The sequence below is a fragment of the Euprymna scolopes genome, chromosome 21, assembly GCF_053919585.1.
Source record: "Euprymna scolopes isolate OS-2025 chromosome 21, ASM5391958v1, whole genome shotgun sequence".
Lineage (NCBI taxonomy): Eukaryota > Metazoa > Mollusca > Cephalopoda > Sepiida > Sepiolidae > Euprymna > Euprymna scolopes.
The window spans coordinates 100,827,617-100,844,469 of NC_136502.1; the positions used below are offsets into that span (position 1 = coordinate 100,827,617).

The window sequence follows — 16,853 nt, forward strand, 5'->3', positions numbered from 1 at the left end:
TGAGGACTCTTCAGTGAATCTCTAGGTGATTTTAGAACAGAATCAGTAATTGTATCGGAATCGGGGGGGGGAAAATATTAGAATCGTCCCATCACTATGATTATTTATAATATAAATCTCACCTGTATGTATTCATGAATTCATTCATTCATCGCTTTTTTTTCCCGATATTTTCCAGTTATCGCTTTTCAATTGTCTAGCCTTAATTTAAACCTACGTCACTTCCGGTTTGGCGATGGGCACAACGGCTAATGCGTCACGTTTTTTTTTTTTTCCTCTCAACCAACACCCTTACACACACCACTTCTGTCTTCATGTCACGGGTTCAAGCCTGCCTGCCTATAACTTTTTTGTTCAACATACACCGCCGGCACCCAGACTAGTCTATAATATAAATCTCACCTGTCTGTTTAAATGTATGTATGTATGTTTGTATGTCTGCCTAAAACATTCGACAGAGGCGACGGATTTTCACGGCATCGGGATTGTTTTGAAACTCGGCCCTTCAGACCACGAATATCGAAAAATTGGCTAAAAACATTAATTCCTTCACTCTCGACTGGGCACTTTTCTACAAGGAGGGGTCGCTTTTTCGCTGATATTTTCGGAAGTCATCCCATGTTTTCGATTGATTAGCCTCAATTTAAACCTTCGCCACTTCCGGTTCGGCGACGTCACATTTTTTTCCACGTTTATTTCCTCCTTCGCGATAAGTGTTCGAGCCTGCCTACTATTTTTTTGCTCAACACGCACACCTCCGGGCACCAAAGCTAGCGTTAAATAAAACTCTTTGACTTCCGCATTCTGTTAAGCGGAGGTCTTGGCTGTGTTTGTCGAAGAAAAGTCTCCTCTGATTAATACTTACATAATTGCAGTTTAATTTTAAAACTCTACATGAAGTCTTTGCTTAGTAATGCTTTTTCGGAATATTTTTAAAATGTTATCAAAATGTTTTTAGTCTTTGCAACTTTTTGTTCAGAATGGTTTGATATAAAGTTTGCATATTGTCTTTGCTTTTAAATGTTTATTTAATGTTTTGCAATGGAAACATTTTAAAATATATTTTCAGACTATAGTTTTAGAATGAAACTAGAATTTAGGAAGTATTAATCAAAGGGGGCTTTTCCTTGGTATACACCGAAAAGACTTGGCAAGACTATTTTTCATACCTCTCCAAATGAGAATAGATTTTTAAAACTTGTATCCGATTTTAAGTAGAGTAAAAAGTACTTAGTCGGTTCTTTCGTTATTTTTCACACCAGAAATTAAGGCACATAACAATTTAAGACTAGCGGGACCTGTGGAAATTCCACACGAGTCATTCATATATATATATATATATATATATATATATATATATATTGATGTTGCCATTCTTTAGATGTTCAGCGTCAATGGAGACGCTCTGATATTGTTGTAGCTCTTTTAAAACTGCGAAGTATTTATCTAAGCTAGCAAGGACGCTAGACGTAGCCCGGTGGTAAAGTACGCTTAAATATATTTTAATTCTTGCAGCTATCGTATATATTGAGTTAATGTTCTATATCTTTGTTATAAAGTTGCGATTTCCAAAATAACAAGGCCGATAGCCATTAGTCGCGTACTCTCGTGTAATAAATGAATGCGTAAATGTAGGATTGACATGAAATTCTTAAAGATAAACTAAAATGACCTGAAATGACTTAAATAAATAAAAAGTAAATGACTTAGCATGACTTTAATGAACTTGAGGATGGATTGAATGACCTTAAGAATGACCTGAATGCTTAAAAAATAACTGGAATCTATCAAAAACAACTTGAATGATCTGGAGAATGACTTGAATGGCTTTGAGACTGGTTGTAAAGTGGGTGATCATTTTACATTAAATTAATACAGAAAAGTGACCCCCCCACTTTATATCAGTTACAAACATAAGTACAGCATGTAGTAAGAACAGATACTACACTTTGATCTTGGCCAAAAGGCCAAGAAAAACTTAAAAAGCTAAGAACAGCATCTATTAACAGACCTTTGATCTTAATCAAAAAGGCCAAGCACAAAAGTGTTACGGACGGACCGACTCAGTCGCTTGCACGCGACTAAAATAATTCATGACTTGGGTGCATCAGCTTGAATCGAAATCAAAACTTATGAAATATATATAAATTGAGTTCCTTCAGCCACAACATAAACCAAAACTTATGAAGAATTCCTGATAAAATTATTTACAAAAAAAAAAAAAAAAAATAGATGACTCAAGTGCCATCAGCTATAACCGAAACCAAAACTTGAAGAATTCTTGGTGAAATTATTTATAACAAGAAATGGTAATACATAACAATTAAACGACCCGGGTGTAAGCGTGACACAGAAAATAACACACATACAACATCGTATTAATATATAGATCAATGGGAGATGGGGTGAAGTTGTGTATTGTACGAATTTTTAGCCCGATTAAAATGGGCAAAAATTACAGTACATTGACTTAAAATTAGTCCTTTATAAGGAATGATGGTTGAATATGGTTAAAGTTGTGCCCATTTTTGCATTCAATGTTAATCTCTATGAATTCATCAAACATACCATAATACTTAGTTCGCTGCACCGTATAACCAAAGTTAATACAAAATTTCAGTCGGATCGACTTCGTAGTTTTTGAACAAAAATAGAACGGGCAGACAAACAATCGGTGTTAAGATCACCTTATGTACATCGATGCTAAAACAGTTTATCTCTTTTCACATTGTAGTCCTTTATATTAAAAGCTTCATGCAAAGTAAATCTAAACATGTTGGTTTTATTAGCGCACACAGTGTTTAGCTTCTTATATGTACGCACACACATGCGCAAATTGGGATGAAGACTCAGTGTTGCCCGGGATTGAATATGGAACACCATGACATGTTTGTAATCCATAATACCATATTATATTTGATACTTAAAAAAAAAAAATTCTTAGTGGGGTGGGGCGATTGTAAATTCATTGATATTCACTGAAATAAATCTGTGCAAATAGTCTTTAACCTTAGAGGCACATGTGGCGTTTCTATGAATGGTTTTTGTGCGTTGTTGCTTCAAGCCTTCAACGCCTTAACGTTATTTTTTTTATTTTTATTGTAAAATGATGAAATAACTGTTACGGTCTCTTTATTAACACCAGGGAAGCGCAAATGCAGACCTTACGATATGGTACCCGCTTTGATCTAGACGAATATACCTACCACGTTACCCTGGGTTACGTGGATTTTGAATACATGTCCAAGGAGGTTTATTATCAAAAGTCCAAGGAGTTTAACAAATTGTGCTTTTGTTTTATTGTTTTTGTTTAATGCACTTCGTAAAATTGCCCATTTTTATAATTGGCTTCATAAATTCGTGTAAACCATCTCGATAAAAACAAATCTTAATATCATGTCTAGAGAACATTCTAAAAAATGCCTGCTATTTTTTTAGGTCCGCCCAAATGGATCAAAGGAATTGAAAATTGCGTTGTTATAACTTACGCATTCATAACCTGAAAGTTTCGTCTCTCTGCAAATATTGGTGTGATACTTTAAGAAATCAACCCCTGTCATGGACGTGCGTCAGAAACGGATGCGCCATTGAATTCCTGACTTTTAGGAGTTATTGATGCTTTACTTTTATTATTAATTCAAGAACACAAGAACACCTCTTTAAGACAAAAGTACGAAAAAAGGTTTAGTAAACAGATATAGGAAGTAGACCGGCCAGGAAGAAGTAAGCTGTTGCTTCGACGTAGGTTGGTATATCGAACTACTCAGTGCGTCGTGAGCTTCTCCGTCGAAAGTTGAATTGTTGTGCCCAGTGGACAATCGGCGAAAGTTTTTTTTTTTTTTTTTCCTCTCCTCAGAGGCTAAAAATAGTTTCTATAGGACAGATGAAATTCACCCGCTTTGCTAACCAATTGGTCAGTTGTGGCCGAATTGCGTAGCATAGAAGCATCGATTTGCAAAAGTTTTTGTTTGCTGTTACAGACTATGGAGAAAAACAAAAACTGGAGCACAAAATGTTGCTTGGTTTAATCGTAAACCCCCGTCTTCGTAGCCCTTTAACTTTTTAATTAAAATAAAAATTAGGAAGCTTTAGCGTTGGAACGACCCTCGTACACCAACATCAAATGCATATTTAAGTCTTTAATTTTACTGACAAAACTTCCGTTTGAATAATGGAGTCAACGTTGGCATGTCAATTACGAAACTTATCTCAAAAGTATGTCACGTCGACTTATAGTAACTATACATATTTATCTACAGTTTTCCGCACTTTTATTTCAGCTAATAATTCGGCGTCTCCTGATGTGTTGGCCATAACCATTCCGATTGCCGTCTTGACCTTTCTTACCGTACTTGTCCTTCTCCTGTTTTTTCTCTATAGAAGAAAATTGAACTTTTACGCTCAAACGAAACCAGTTTCAAACGTAAGTAATCACTTTCTAGTTTTATTTTTCAAACTTTATTGATATTCTACTTATGCATGATATAGCCTGTAGATTTTTCTTTTTAATAATTTTCTGTTTAATGATTTTAGAATTCTACTTATTTTCGTGAGTCCTCAACAAGTTTGCGTTATCTTAGCGACTGGGACGATTTCGATCTCCTTAATAAAAGTAGCAATATAACTCCTTATTACGCATTCAATAAATACATCTAATAGATCTTAGATGAATGACTTATTAGACCATGATCGTCTAGTGGGCTGGAACAAGTGAGGAGTTAATTACGTTTTAAGCACATTGCTTAATTAAAGCGTTACCAGATCTTTCTTTTCAATGTCTTCTCGTTCAAATCGCTTCCTCCACACTACAGTCTATCATACCCGATTAAATATCGTTTTTTCTTACGATTTCTTGTATTCAAAGTTTATTAGTCTTCGTGATTCCTTGTCTGAGGTTATTCCTTTTTTTCCAACACAACGCCAGATTGTTAGCAAATGTTGATATTCGTCCACTTCTAGCGAAAACGACCGTGATCATATAGTTTTATGGGTGCGGAATAGCTCGTCTATCCGATCTGTGCTCTGAAGTTTCTCACTTGTTTGGCACTTGCTGATTCTGTAGCAGAAATGCTGACTGCCGTCTTTTCGAATAGCACATTTCCTCTTGCGTTCCTCAATGCATGTAGATCCTGGCGTACTGTTCTCACCTCCGTGATGGCTTGCAGTATGCCAGGAGCATTTGCTTTTAGCTAGGCTTTTCCAGGAGTCAGAATACAAACTGAATCGTTTGAGGGACATTTCAAGCTGTTCGTGGACCATTTCTGCTGACCTCCCACGTTTTGTTTTACCCTTGGTCAGCTTACCATAAAGGAGCTGTTTTGCCTTTAATCTGACAGGAGATATGACTTGCCTAACGAACCTGATACTGTTCCAGCATGGTGTATGTTAACTGGAGACCTGATCAGGCTCAAACCTGTGTCTGGTATCTTGTCCTTCAATTTACGGAGGCAGGTTATGTGGAAATGGTCCTAATTCTTGGAGAATTAGCACATATTTATACTAGCAAACGTACTCCATAATCTTTAACGACTTTTCCAAATATGACAGGTGCATACGGTGTTGAGGCCTCTCCTTGAGAGCTGTAAGGAGTCGCCCTTTAGTTATTATTCCCAGTCCTGAAAAGCAATCTTTACATCAACGCTCTGATCTCCATCTCGCATCAATTGAAATGGATGGCTCCCGTCTTGGGGAGGCTCCATGTTTTGACAAGCTTCTGGCATTGACCTTTACTCCTGATCTTAAATGGAACACGTGCATCGTCTGTTGCAAAGGTCGCTGGAAAAATGGTAGGATCCTTTTATCGCTCCAGAAGATCTCACTGCTGATGCAATTCTCTTTCTATATAAAAGCCAAGTACATCCAAGGATGAGGTACTGCTGCCACATCTGGGCAGGAGCTGCTAAAAACAGCTTATCCTGCCTTGACAGAGTACAAAATTCTTCGTGGCTTAGTGGGGATGCCCTTTTCTCTCCCTGCAACCTCTCACAGAAGAGACGTTGCGAGCCTGTCTTTGTTTTATCGTTATTTCCATGGCAAGTGCTCGTCTGAGCTCCAATCTCTGGTCCCCCCTCGCAAATATTTCACGGAAAACACCCGTCTAGCTGAAACCACTGTCAATGTTTCCCATTCTTTATCTGTTCCTAAATCAAAACGTAGATTCCATGAACAAAGTTTCTTTCTTAGAACTGCACGCCTGTGGAACTCTGTTCCGTTTGCCTGTTTCCCACCTGACTACAACTTGGATGTCCAACGTAAACAAATTCCTGATAATGCACTTCATCAAATCTCCATTACTAGCGATTACTACGATATTATCCCATTGATTACTGTACACGCAATAACCCTTATCCCCGAGTGGCTTCCGGGCCTTGAAAAGTGGTAACTACCATGTAAAAAAAAAGGCAGTACATATCAGGAGCCAATCTGTGCATTAAACAGTCGTCTGTGATATGAGAAACTTCCTCCAGTGTTCAGCAGATAAATTTACACTATGGTTATCCAGTTAGTTATTAAAGTAATTTGTACGCACTGTTCAGTGCACAGTAGCTAACAACTCCGTAATCGGATTCAGTATCACGATCATCAAAAGGAGCCATTTCAGTTTCGGCCATTACTATTCTACTCCACCTTTTGAGGTGATGGGGCGTCCAACTGGTCGTATTGATACTGGTGTAAGCTAATTTTCTCAACACAAATTGTTTCTTTTTAACCAGATCCAGTCTGACGTCTTGCCGCTTTGTTACTCATCTCTGCGAGTCGTCAATAGATATTTCCCTTCCTGTGATAGCAAGTAATTTGTACGCACTGTTCAGCGATTAACAACTCCGCAAGTACGACAATCATCTGTAGAAACCAATTCAGTTTAGACCCCCTGTTCCTCCACTGCACCTACAAAGTGCTCCTCCTCACATAGGAAATCGTAGTAATGAAGGATTTTTACTCAAGTTCGACAAAGGGTTGATATGCCGTAAAACAAGCTCTAAAGCATAAGCTTTTATTTCTTTTTTTTTTTTTTAATGAAAATTATTAAAAAATAAAGTTCATATGAAAAGGAAAGACTAGAAAACATAAAGATGACCAAAATCTATGAATACAAATTAATATTCAAAATTCCTGCAAGAAATAGATTACATAGAAATTTTCACTGAATAAATATTAGAAGCTACTAATTTATTTTATTGGTTTTCAGATATTGCTCGATTATATTAGCTATACTCCTATAATTTTTGTTGTGTATTGATTTTCATATTAAAACCATTTCTATTTATTTAAAGATACAACTTTGTTATATATGGGCCGTGGAATTGCATCCATCTGCCAAAGATCTAGCTAATTTGCATATTCTTTTAAACATTCATTTTAATTAATTCCCTATTAGTTTTTTCGGTATTTTTATGGAATGACCATCTTTAGTTTACTATTACATGTAATTTATGCGGATATTCTACATGATTTATACTTGCGTAATATTTACGTGAAAAGGTTATAGTAAACACAAACCTCTCTCTCTCTCTCTCTCTCTATATATATATATATATATATATATATATATATATATATATATATAGTAATTTATAAGCTCCTATGTATTGAGCACTTTTGAAGTAAATACTTAAAGTTTACGCATAAATCTATACTTTCATATATTAAATTTATGCGAATAAATGAAGTAGTTATATATACACTCTAGCAAAAGTACCAGTCGTTGACTGGGTTCAAAAACAGCCTACAGAAAATGGACTCTGATTTATGAAAGTATGATAGGTTATGAAAAGGAAGGGTTGTAAAGAGATAGCTTCGAATTTGGGGATATCAAAACCAAAGCAAAATATGAAAGTAAAAATAAAATAGATAAACCCCATAATTTATTATACCATACCTGTTTACACTGAAACACTTATCACAATATTCTGTGGATCTATATTAAAAAACCTTGTTAAACTTTGTGACATATTTCCATTCTATGAAGGTCAGGCGCGAACGAACACCCCATAATTTTATTATACCATATTGCTTCAAACTGAAACATAATTATCAAAGTATTCTTACGCAGATATATATGAAAAGTCTTTATTAAAGTTTGTGCCTATTTCCATTCTATGGAGGCCAGACGCGAACGCAGACCCCACAATTTTATACCATCCCTATTTAAGTTAAAACATACTTATCAAAGTATTATGTATATCTATATCAAAAACACTCGTAAACGTTTTTTTATTTTAAATTTTTTTATTTCCATACTTAGTGGACCAGGCGCAATTTTAATGGATCATCATTATGCCAGATCAAACATACCCATTTCTGTGTCTCGATAATCTATCATTGTGATCAGTTTTCTATAACAGTCAACGATATAGGAGCCTATTCGTGACCACACACACAGACGTTCAGCTTTATATATATATATATATATATGCATTTATATAAAACTTTGTCTACAAAACTCCTGTCTGTTTTGGTCTACAGACATAAAACTTAATATATAGGGTATTCGAACCCATGCGAAACTTTATATTTTGGTTTTAGCCGGGGAAATCGATGCAAAAGTGTGAAAATTAAACAAATGGAATTTGGCAAGTGAAGGTCGAACGACGGCATTACGAATATGCATGCGTAACGTAATAGCTATTAGTTTGTTTCAATTTTTAGCCTTGCAGCAAACATGTCTTCATAGCTCAGGCATTAATGTCAAACGAAAAAAGGAAATCGAAAGTTAAGTTTTGTTTTTTACTTTTTAAATCATTACTATATGTTGGGTCCAATATGATATACAGGATACAGTGGCTCTAGGATACAATGTTTTCAGGTTACGATGTGGAATACGATGTTTTTTTTTTGGTCCCTGTTTATGGTATTTGCCCCGCCTTACGATGTTATGTTATTTGATTATACATGTGTATTATATACTGTACTGTATTTTGTTACTAATTCTTGATGCCGTATCCTGGGGTTCTACTTTGATAAGAAAACTGCATAAATCAATATCATTTAAGCGTATTTTACGACCGGGCAGTGCCGGGCGGCCTGCTCGTACCTTTATAAATTCGACTTATGAGAGCGACAAGTTGTCACTAATAACTTATTGTGTTGGTTTGGTTGAATTGCCGCAGAATAAATCAAACTTATTTCAAGAAACTCTTTTTGATTGCATAAAACTTTTGAAGTTGATGGAAATCAAATCTGGGATAATTCGACTTTTATTTTAGAGCCAATCTTCATATGTTGCCGAATTGCTCTTGATGTATAATTTAACAGCCATGTTTCCCTTCCATGATTATATCCTTCATTCCATGATTATATCCTTCATTCCATGATTATATCATTCATTCCATGATTATATCATTCATTCCATGATTATATCATTCATTCCATGATTATATCCTTCATTCCATGATTATATCCTTCATTCCATGATTATATCCTTCATTCCATGATTATATCCTTCATTCCATGATTATATCCTTCATTCCATGATTATATCCTTCATTCCATGATTATATCCTTCATTCCATGATTATATCCTTCATTCCATGATTATATCCTTCATTCCATGATTATATCCTTCATTCCATGATTATATCCTTCATTCCATGATTATATCCTTCAGCTGGTTTTCTTATTTCCAGTTTCCACATTCAACTTATCTGACTATTAACCCTACCAAACAGCATGCCCCTGAACGAAAAATAACCATTAATATATGACACCTTTAATCTTAAGGCTTTTATCTAACTGGAATTATACAATTGGGGTGTTTAGACGATGACCTTTTATTTTGTCCAGCGATGCGCTTTCTTTCTGCTGCATTTCACGAATGGCCGTTTATCGTCTTGTTTGTTTAAAGGAGACTAATAAACTCTTTGCATTAAGACAAGTCAGACGTTTGCCGAATTTCAAATATTGTATTTGGAATGTATTAAGGAAATTCAAAAAGAATAACATTATCTTAGCTAATTATTTACTTAACTTCCTGGCATGAGCAACGCATGCGGACAGACATTAGTAACATTCGTTGAGATTATCAGTTTTCTACATCATTGATGTCTCAGTCGCATGGCTTCCATAGATTCACTTGAAAATCTTAGTTTTCTTTAAGCTCGAAAATCGTGACGTCATTCGTTCGCTGCTTTCTCCCATTTTACCTGTTGCCACCTCTGCCTCAACTTTGTTACTCATCTCTGGGAAAAATTCCGTTATACTGATCTATTATGTACATAGAGCGATCCTTGCCAAAATTCACACTAGTTAATAGCTACTGACGTAGGGACTCCAATATGTAACATGTTTGTTGCGATTTCTTGGTGTTAGACACAATGCAAACCATTTGGGAATACGAGGTATTTTAAATATTCTTCATCTGGCTAGAAAAGTACAATCCTTGGCAGACTATAACCAATAAATTACAACTAAACATTTTTGGGTGGAAACTATTCCAACCAATGTTCCTTTCAGCGTTATAAAACCGCGTCAAAACTGTTCTATTAGTATTTAGGATTAAAGAAAAGGTTTACTTATGTTTGTGTATTGGTAGGTATAACTTGTTTTTAAGGCGAGCGACCATAATGCGGATATGAATACTGCAACCTTTGCGTCAGTTCTGTAATAATACTCGTATCCTTTTATCTTCTGACTTCAGGAGGGTCCAGAGATTCGGCCTATCGAACTAAGGCGGCCCCTTCCGCGACCATTTTGTCCGCAAGACCGATTTGAATTGAACAAGGACCATCTGCACCTTCTGGACGTCATTGGCGAAGGGGCGTTTGGTAAAGTATTGAAAGCCGCTTATGCCCTTACAACTACTTCTGGAACTTTTCTGAAGAAAACTGTTGCTGTAAAAACACTAAAAGGTAAGAGTTGTCCAAAATCTGCCATTTCCATCTCGTGCCGTATGTGTTGGGAAATAAGTTCATTTATTAAGACGATCATTCAAAACATTTTAAAAAAATTTGTATCTGCATATGTAGCATAATGAAGAAGCTCCCTTTTTGGGAAGCTGTGGGTTTCTACATTAATTAAGCTTGTATACAACTAGTACTTGGGGGAAAGCGCCCACGTGTCATGCAGATGCTGTGATATTTTACAAACGTCATAAATATCCACCAGGTTTTTCTGAGAGTTAGAAAACTTGGTTGTGTCAAAACGTTAAACCAAAATAAAAATAGAGCTACAAAAACTAAATGTCCAAGTGTAATGTATATTCATCTGGTCTGGACTGGACTGGACTGGACATGCTCTTTTAGTATTAAATGAAAACTAAAAAAAAAAGTTCGCTTATTTTTATGCAGGCATGCAATTTCAGCAAAGCGACCCCTGCTATCAATATCGACGATAAAATATTCTCCAATAAGATCCATCCGTTAATAACGTGAAGATGAGACTGTCACCAAGTAACTCTCTCCAAAACCAAAACCTAAAGAGAAATAACCAGCTTGACATGGTCTTTTCAAAGTGTTTTCAAACCTACTTATTCTTAACATAAATCTGTCATTTTTCACGGCCACGCATGCACATTCGTAAAACAGTTTTCTGGATGAAAACCGATTAAAGTTTTCCACATGTTTGATTTTCTTATATACAAAATTGCAAGTCTGTAGATCAAATACGCATCGAGTATATAGGTTGGGAAGTGTTCTCACACCTGCACAATCTTTCTTTTCTAGAAATGCCTTTTCTCAATTCGTCGATCCCCATACTGTCTATCCTCTTCCTTCTCCCTGTCGCTCCATAAAACCCTCTGTTGGCCTCGCATACCCTGTCTTCTCCCTCTCTATTCCTCCCTCTCTGTTCCTCTTCGTCAATCTAATAAATTATGCATGGAAGTTTGTAAAATCTCATTAACAAGAATTCGTTTCAGTTCCTTTGTAAAATCCGTTAATCCTTTTCATATTTTCTTATCCGCCAGAAAATGCTTCTGTAGATGATCGGAAAATGTTGTTGCTTGAAATCGACGCTATGAAGGAAATCGGCCCGAATCGTCACGTGGTCAACATGATTGGCTATTGTTATTTCGACAGCGAAACCCCTGCATTGATTTTGGAGTACTGTCCGTTGGGAGACCTCAAGAATTATCTCCGGACATTTCGGCCGGAAGTAAACAACCTTCATTCATTTTCAGTTTAAATCACAATATCATTTCTAAATACTGGAAGTTTTCGTACCATTTAAAACAATTTTTCTTTTTTTTATTAGACACAAATGTGAAAATTTAGCTCAAGGCAAAGTTATGTGCAACAATACTTGGTCATTATTTTCTGACACTTTCCAGAATATTGTTAGTTTAGTGAAGAACTAAAGTGACATTGCATCTCTTTACAAATAGTATAGTTTAATATATACATTTAGTTGTATAACTCGTTCGTCTAGTGGTTTTTATCAGTTTGCAACCATGATGCCTCATTGTAATACGACTTTCTATTCTAGTAGCTTCTTTCCAAGAACTGCAATGTTGTTACTCTTTAGCTGTTTACCTAACAACTACAACCTTGATCTTTCCAAGACTATAATCAATAGACATTTCCTGTCTTTGTGATACTTATCCTTCGTTCTTGTTAGCTCTTTACATCAAGTGGCTTCATGCCTTGTCTCAAGCGATTTTAATAAAAACATTAAGATCATTGCGTGAAGCGAATGTATCTCATGCCAAATTGACTTTCACCCTTAAATGAAAACTCGAAACCGCATAAAATTTTATACAATTTTTAGTAATTTGCGTATTTTATTGTTTTTAATCTAATATATAAAGTAAAGGAAGTCCATTTCATTTCGTAATTTTTTTTTTCTTACAAAAAAAAAAAAAAATCTGACTGAAATTTTTTTATATTTCAATGTAATTATTTAAAAGAATAATTTATCAGCCATAGCACTTTGAAAATGGACACATTTTCAATACTGACAGGCAGCAGCAGTCCTGTGGCTAAAAAAAATGTCTCTCTTCTGTTGCATTAAGTGGCGTGCAGTCTGATTAATATGTTGCAATTATAGGGTCATCTATAATATAAATCTCACCTGTATGTAATGTATTTCACGAGATCGGTTTCGTTTTGAAGCTCGACACTTCGGACGACAAATATCGAAAAATTGGCTAAAAACATTAATTCCTTCACCCTCAACTGGGCACTTTTCTACAAGGAGGGGTCCCCCCCCAGATATTTTCGAAAGTCCTCCCTCTTTTTGATTTCGGTTTGGCGATGGACGCAACGGCAAAGGCGTCACTTTTTTCCTTTGCAGTACGGGTTCAAGCCTGCCTACTACCACATTTTTTTCTCAACATACACCTTCAACAAACACACAGGCTAGTTACATCATAAAGGCTACATAGATTACTCGCTTAGCACGATGTTTGTAGGAATAGTCAGTTCAACACGAGCATAATTTTCATCTGATTTTGGTTGAATATCATCCTCTGAACCCGAAGATTCTGTTGTTGACATTGATTTCTTCAGTATTTTTCTCGCCAGAATTCTTTTTAGAAAGACATCGGGTACTTACAGGAAGGACCACGTAAAAGTTACCAAAGAATTTCTGTGGAACGAACTGGATTCGAACTTGGACACCTTTGTCGTCAGTCCGTGTCGTTAAACACTTGACCACTGTCACCTCCCGTGTTTGCAAATGAATTTAAATATGTCAAATTATAATACTGAGCAGACTTTCGATACTTTCCGTAATTTCCGAAACTAGAACTTTGAGGAATGCCGAGTTGCTCTACTAGTATTTCATAACGTGAAACTTCGCGAGGGATAATTCCTTTTCACTAAACCGAGACCTGTGGAAATTCCACAGCGGACTCATTCATATGTAATATATTGATGTTGACATTCTGTACATGTTCTGCGTAAATGCAGACTCCCTGATATTATTGTAGCTCTTTTGTTAAAACTGCAAATGTATTTATCTAAGCTAAGGGACGTCCAGCATGACCCGGTCGTAAAATACGTTTAAATATATTTTATGCAAATTTCGTATTGATTATTATAATCTAACGATTCTTAAATATAAAGTTGATTTCAAAAGTAAAAAATATATCCATATGATTCGAGTGCATCAGCTTGGACCAAAACTTATAAAAAATTATTGGTAAAATTATTTCTTACAAGAAATGGGGTGGCATAACAATTAAACGACGGTCTCTCGGAAGAAAAAAGATGTAAGAATGACACAAAATAACGCACACGCTATCGTATTCCTTTTCGTTGTATGCTTCTTAGAAATATTTATCTTTTGTATGCGTTACGAGGTTTAAGAGTACCCTTTTTTTTTTGTCGGATGAAAACACTAGCTATTAATAATGGCTAATCCTACTTAGTAAACAAAAACTAGTTTATAATTACGAGAGAACGGAATAAATTAGTCTCTGACCTAATAAAAATCCACACTGGCGACCAAACCCTAATTCTTGTCCCATCACCGCAATGTTGCATCCCTGTATTCGTCTTACAAGAACTACCAAGGAATGTGCCCTGATGAACTTGCTGTACTTATACGCACTCAACGGAAATACCAGCGAATAACCAGACAAGCGACAAAATCCCACCTCTATCCAGTGAAGGTGTTTATGCATTCACCATACAGGCTATGATCGTCCACCTGTTGTCTACGTCTGAATTCTGTGCTCGATTCCAACACCAGTTGCAGTATCAATTCGGAGGTCTATCGTTGCTTTCACAGGATTCTCGCTTTCAAACAAAACCATAAGTAACGTTTTAGTTCGGGAAACGGTACAATGATGCTGCTTTCGTTCAATTGACGGAAACGAGTGTGAATCAAGACATTTGTAAATCAGAACCAGCATATTCAAACTAAACACAAATCGTCCGTTGGTTTAAGGCTCATTTGTTACTTAGACACAAAAACTAAACTTCCGTCCCTCGTACTGGAATGTATATTACTTCGACCACACTGAAACCACTTATGATTATTAGGTGTTTATTAATGGGCATAAAAAAACTGACATCCACCATCTTGTATGAACACTAATTTTGGAAAATCTCAAGTACAATCACAGTATAAAACCTTTTACCTAAAGGAACATTAATTTTTCAAGGACTTTAAATTTCTCGGCATGACTGATAGTGGGGCAGATTGCTGAAATAATTTTTCACTTGCTGCTTGTATCATGAAGTGAAAAATTCTTATGGAATATTGAGATGACCTTCCCCACTATGACAATTTAAAACAATTTTTTTTTTTCAAATAGAGAAATAAAATGTTGGGTGATCAAATTATTTTTTATTTACTTTTTTTTTTTGTAATCTCTTTACTTTGCTAGATATTTCCCCCCCCCGTTGCATACCTGCCGCCCGTAGGATGCATTTACACATCCCAATAAACATGTAACATATTGCAGGTTTATAGAGATTCCCAAATGCCGGGAAACATTTTACTTTTATGGATCTTTTTCCTCGGGCCGCTTAACTTTGGAATTCCTTCCCTGCTTCGTCGACAGTACAAACTTGCAGAAATTTAAATGTAATGTGAACAAACATCTTACTGCATAACTCTCCACTTAAGGAACCCCTATAATAACAGTAGCTCCTTACATCGTCTTGTTTGAGGTGAATAAAAATTTAAAATGACTTGTATCATTTCGTATGAATCCGAAGAGTCTATTGTTGGCATTGGTTTCCCCGATATTTTTCTAGTCTTTTTTAGAAAGACATCGGGTACTTACGGCGGCGACCACGAAAACATTCCCATTCTAAGTGAAAGTGATTTTTGTGGAACTAAATGGAGTCGAACTTGCAACAACCAGGTCATCAATCCGTGGCGTTAACCACCGTCACCTGCCATCTACTCCTGTAATATTACTTGATAGTAAAATGCTCTTTTCTCTTCTCTGCAAACTCTTTCCCACAGAAGAGACGTTGCGAGCCTGTCTTTGCTCCATGTTCATTTTCATGGCAAGTGCTCCTATGAGCTTTAATCTGTAGTCTCTCCTCGCCAAAGAAAAAAAAACTCTACCAGCTACAACCAGTATCAACAATTTACCCCACTCTGTGCCTAAATCTAAACGGAGATTTCATGAAGTTTTTTTTTTCCTGAAACTTCCCGCCCGCGGAACACTGTTCCACTGGCCTGCTTCCAGGCCGACTACAGAATAACTTTTAAGTCCAAGGTAAACAAGTTCTTGATTTAGTCCCTTTGCATAATCAAATTCCACCAAACTTTACACCATTAACGATTATTACACTACCACCTCACATTCATTAACCTTATCCTCGAGTGGCCTCCAGGCCTTGATAAATGGTGACTCCCAAGTAAAAAGAAAAAAAAAGTTCTATCTTAATATCTATCTTATCGTGCAATTTGACCGGTTTTAATTTCTGGTCAATTTTGTTCGGTTGATCAGAATTTAGACATCTTCGCAAATTTTCTGTGGAAATATATTTTCACAAAATATATACCCATCTGTACTTCTGAAGGCGCATTTTTTTTTCTAAAACGGGATGTATGCATACATGTTCATTTATAGAGTACCCCACTTCCTCTTCACATTGTACTAATTTGACTGAATCTAAATATTCTATTTTCATCTGTAACGTTTATGTTCCATCATGATATGTAGAATAAGATACCTGTATGCATTTTAGCTTGAAGTAAAATCCCATTTTCATTTTTTTTTTGTTAGTGATCTCAAATATTCATATTGCTTCAGAATTTAAGATGAAAGGTTCTAGCGCACGAAAATTCTCTACCAAACTCCTATCTGAATATTTAGTCTAGTTGAAATTTGATATATAGGGTATTTGGACCGGTAGCATTTTCGCTTTGATTTTATTTTTAGCCGGTAAAAATTACTGCTAAGGGGTCAAAATTGAAAACAACAGTTGACCTTGCCAGGGTAAGTGGAATAA

The 16,853-nt window shown here is 35.9% G+C and overlaps 1 protein-coding gene and 1 pseudogene across 1 annotated transcript in view; one reads left to right on the forward strand and one right to left on the reverse strand.

The window, feature by feature from the left end:
- LOC145242630 (uncharacterized) overlaps positions 1–16,853 on the forward strand; it is a 173,765-nt gene that overhangs the window by 130,696 nt on the left and 26,216 nt on the right. The window contains exons 13-15 of the mRNA XM_080105749.1: positions 4,281–4,423; positions 10,637–10,847; positions 11,903–12,090. Of these exons, the coding sequence (XP_079961875.1) occupies positions 4,281–4,423; positions 10,637–10,847; positions 11,903–12,090 (542 nt within the window). The remainder of the gene's footprint in view (positions 1–4,280; positions 4,424–10,636; positions 10,848–11,902; positions 12,091–16,853) is intronic.
- LOC145243195 (U2 spliceosomal RNA) lies at positions 1,846–1,979 on the reverse strand (annotated as a pseudogene).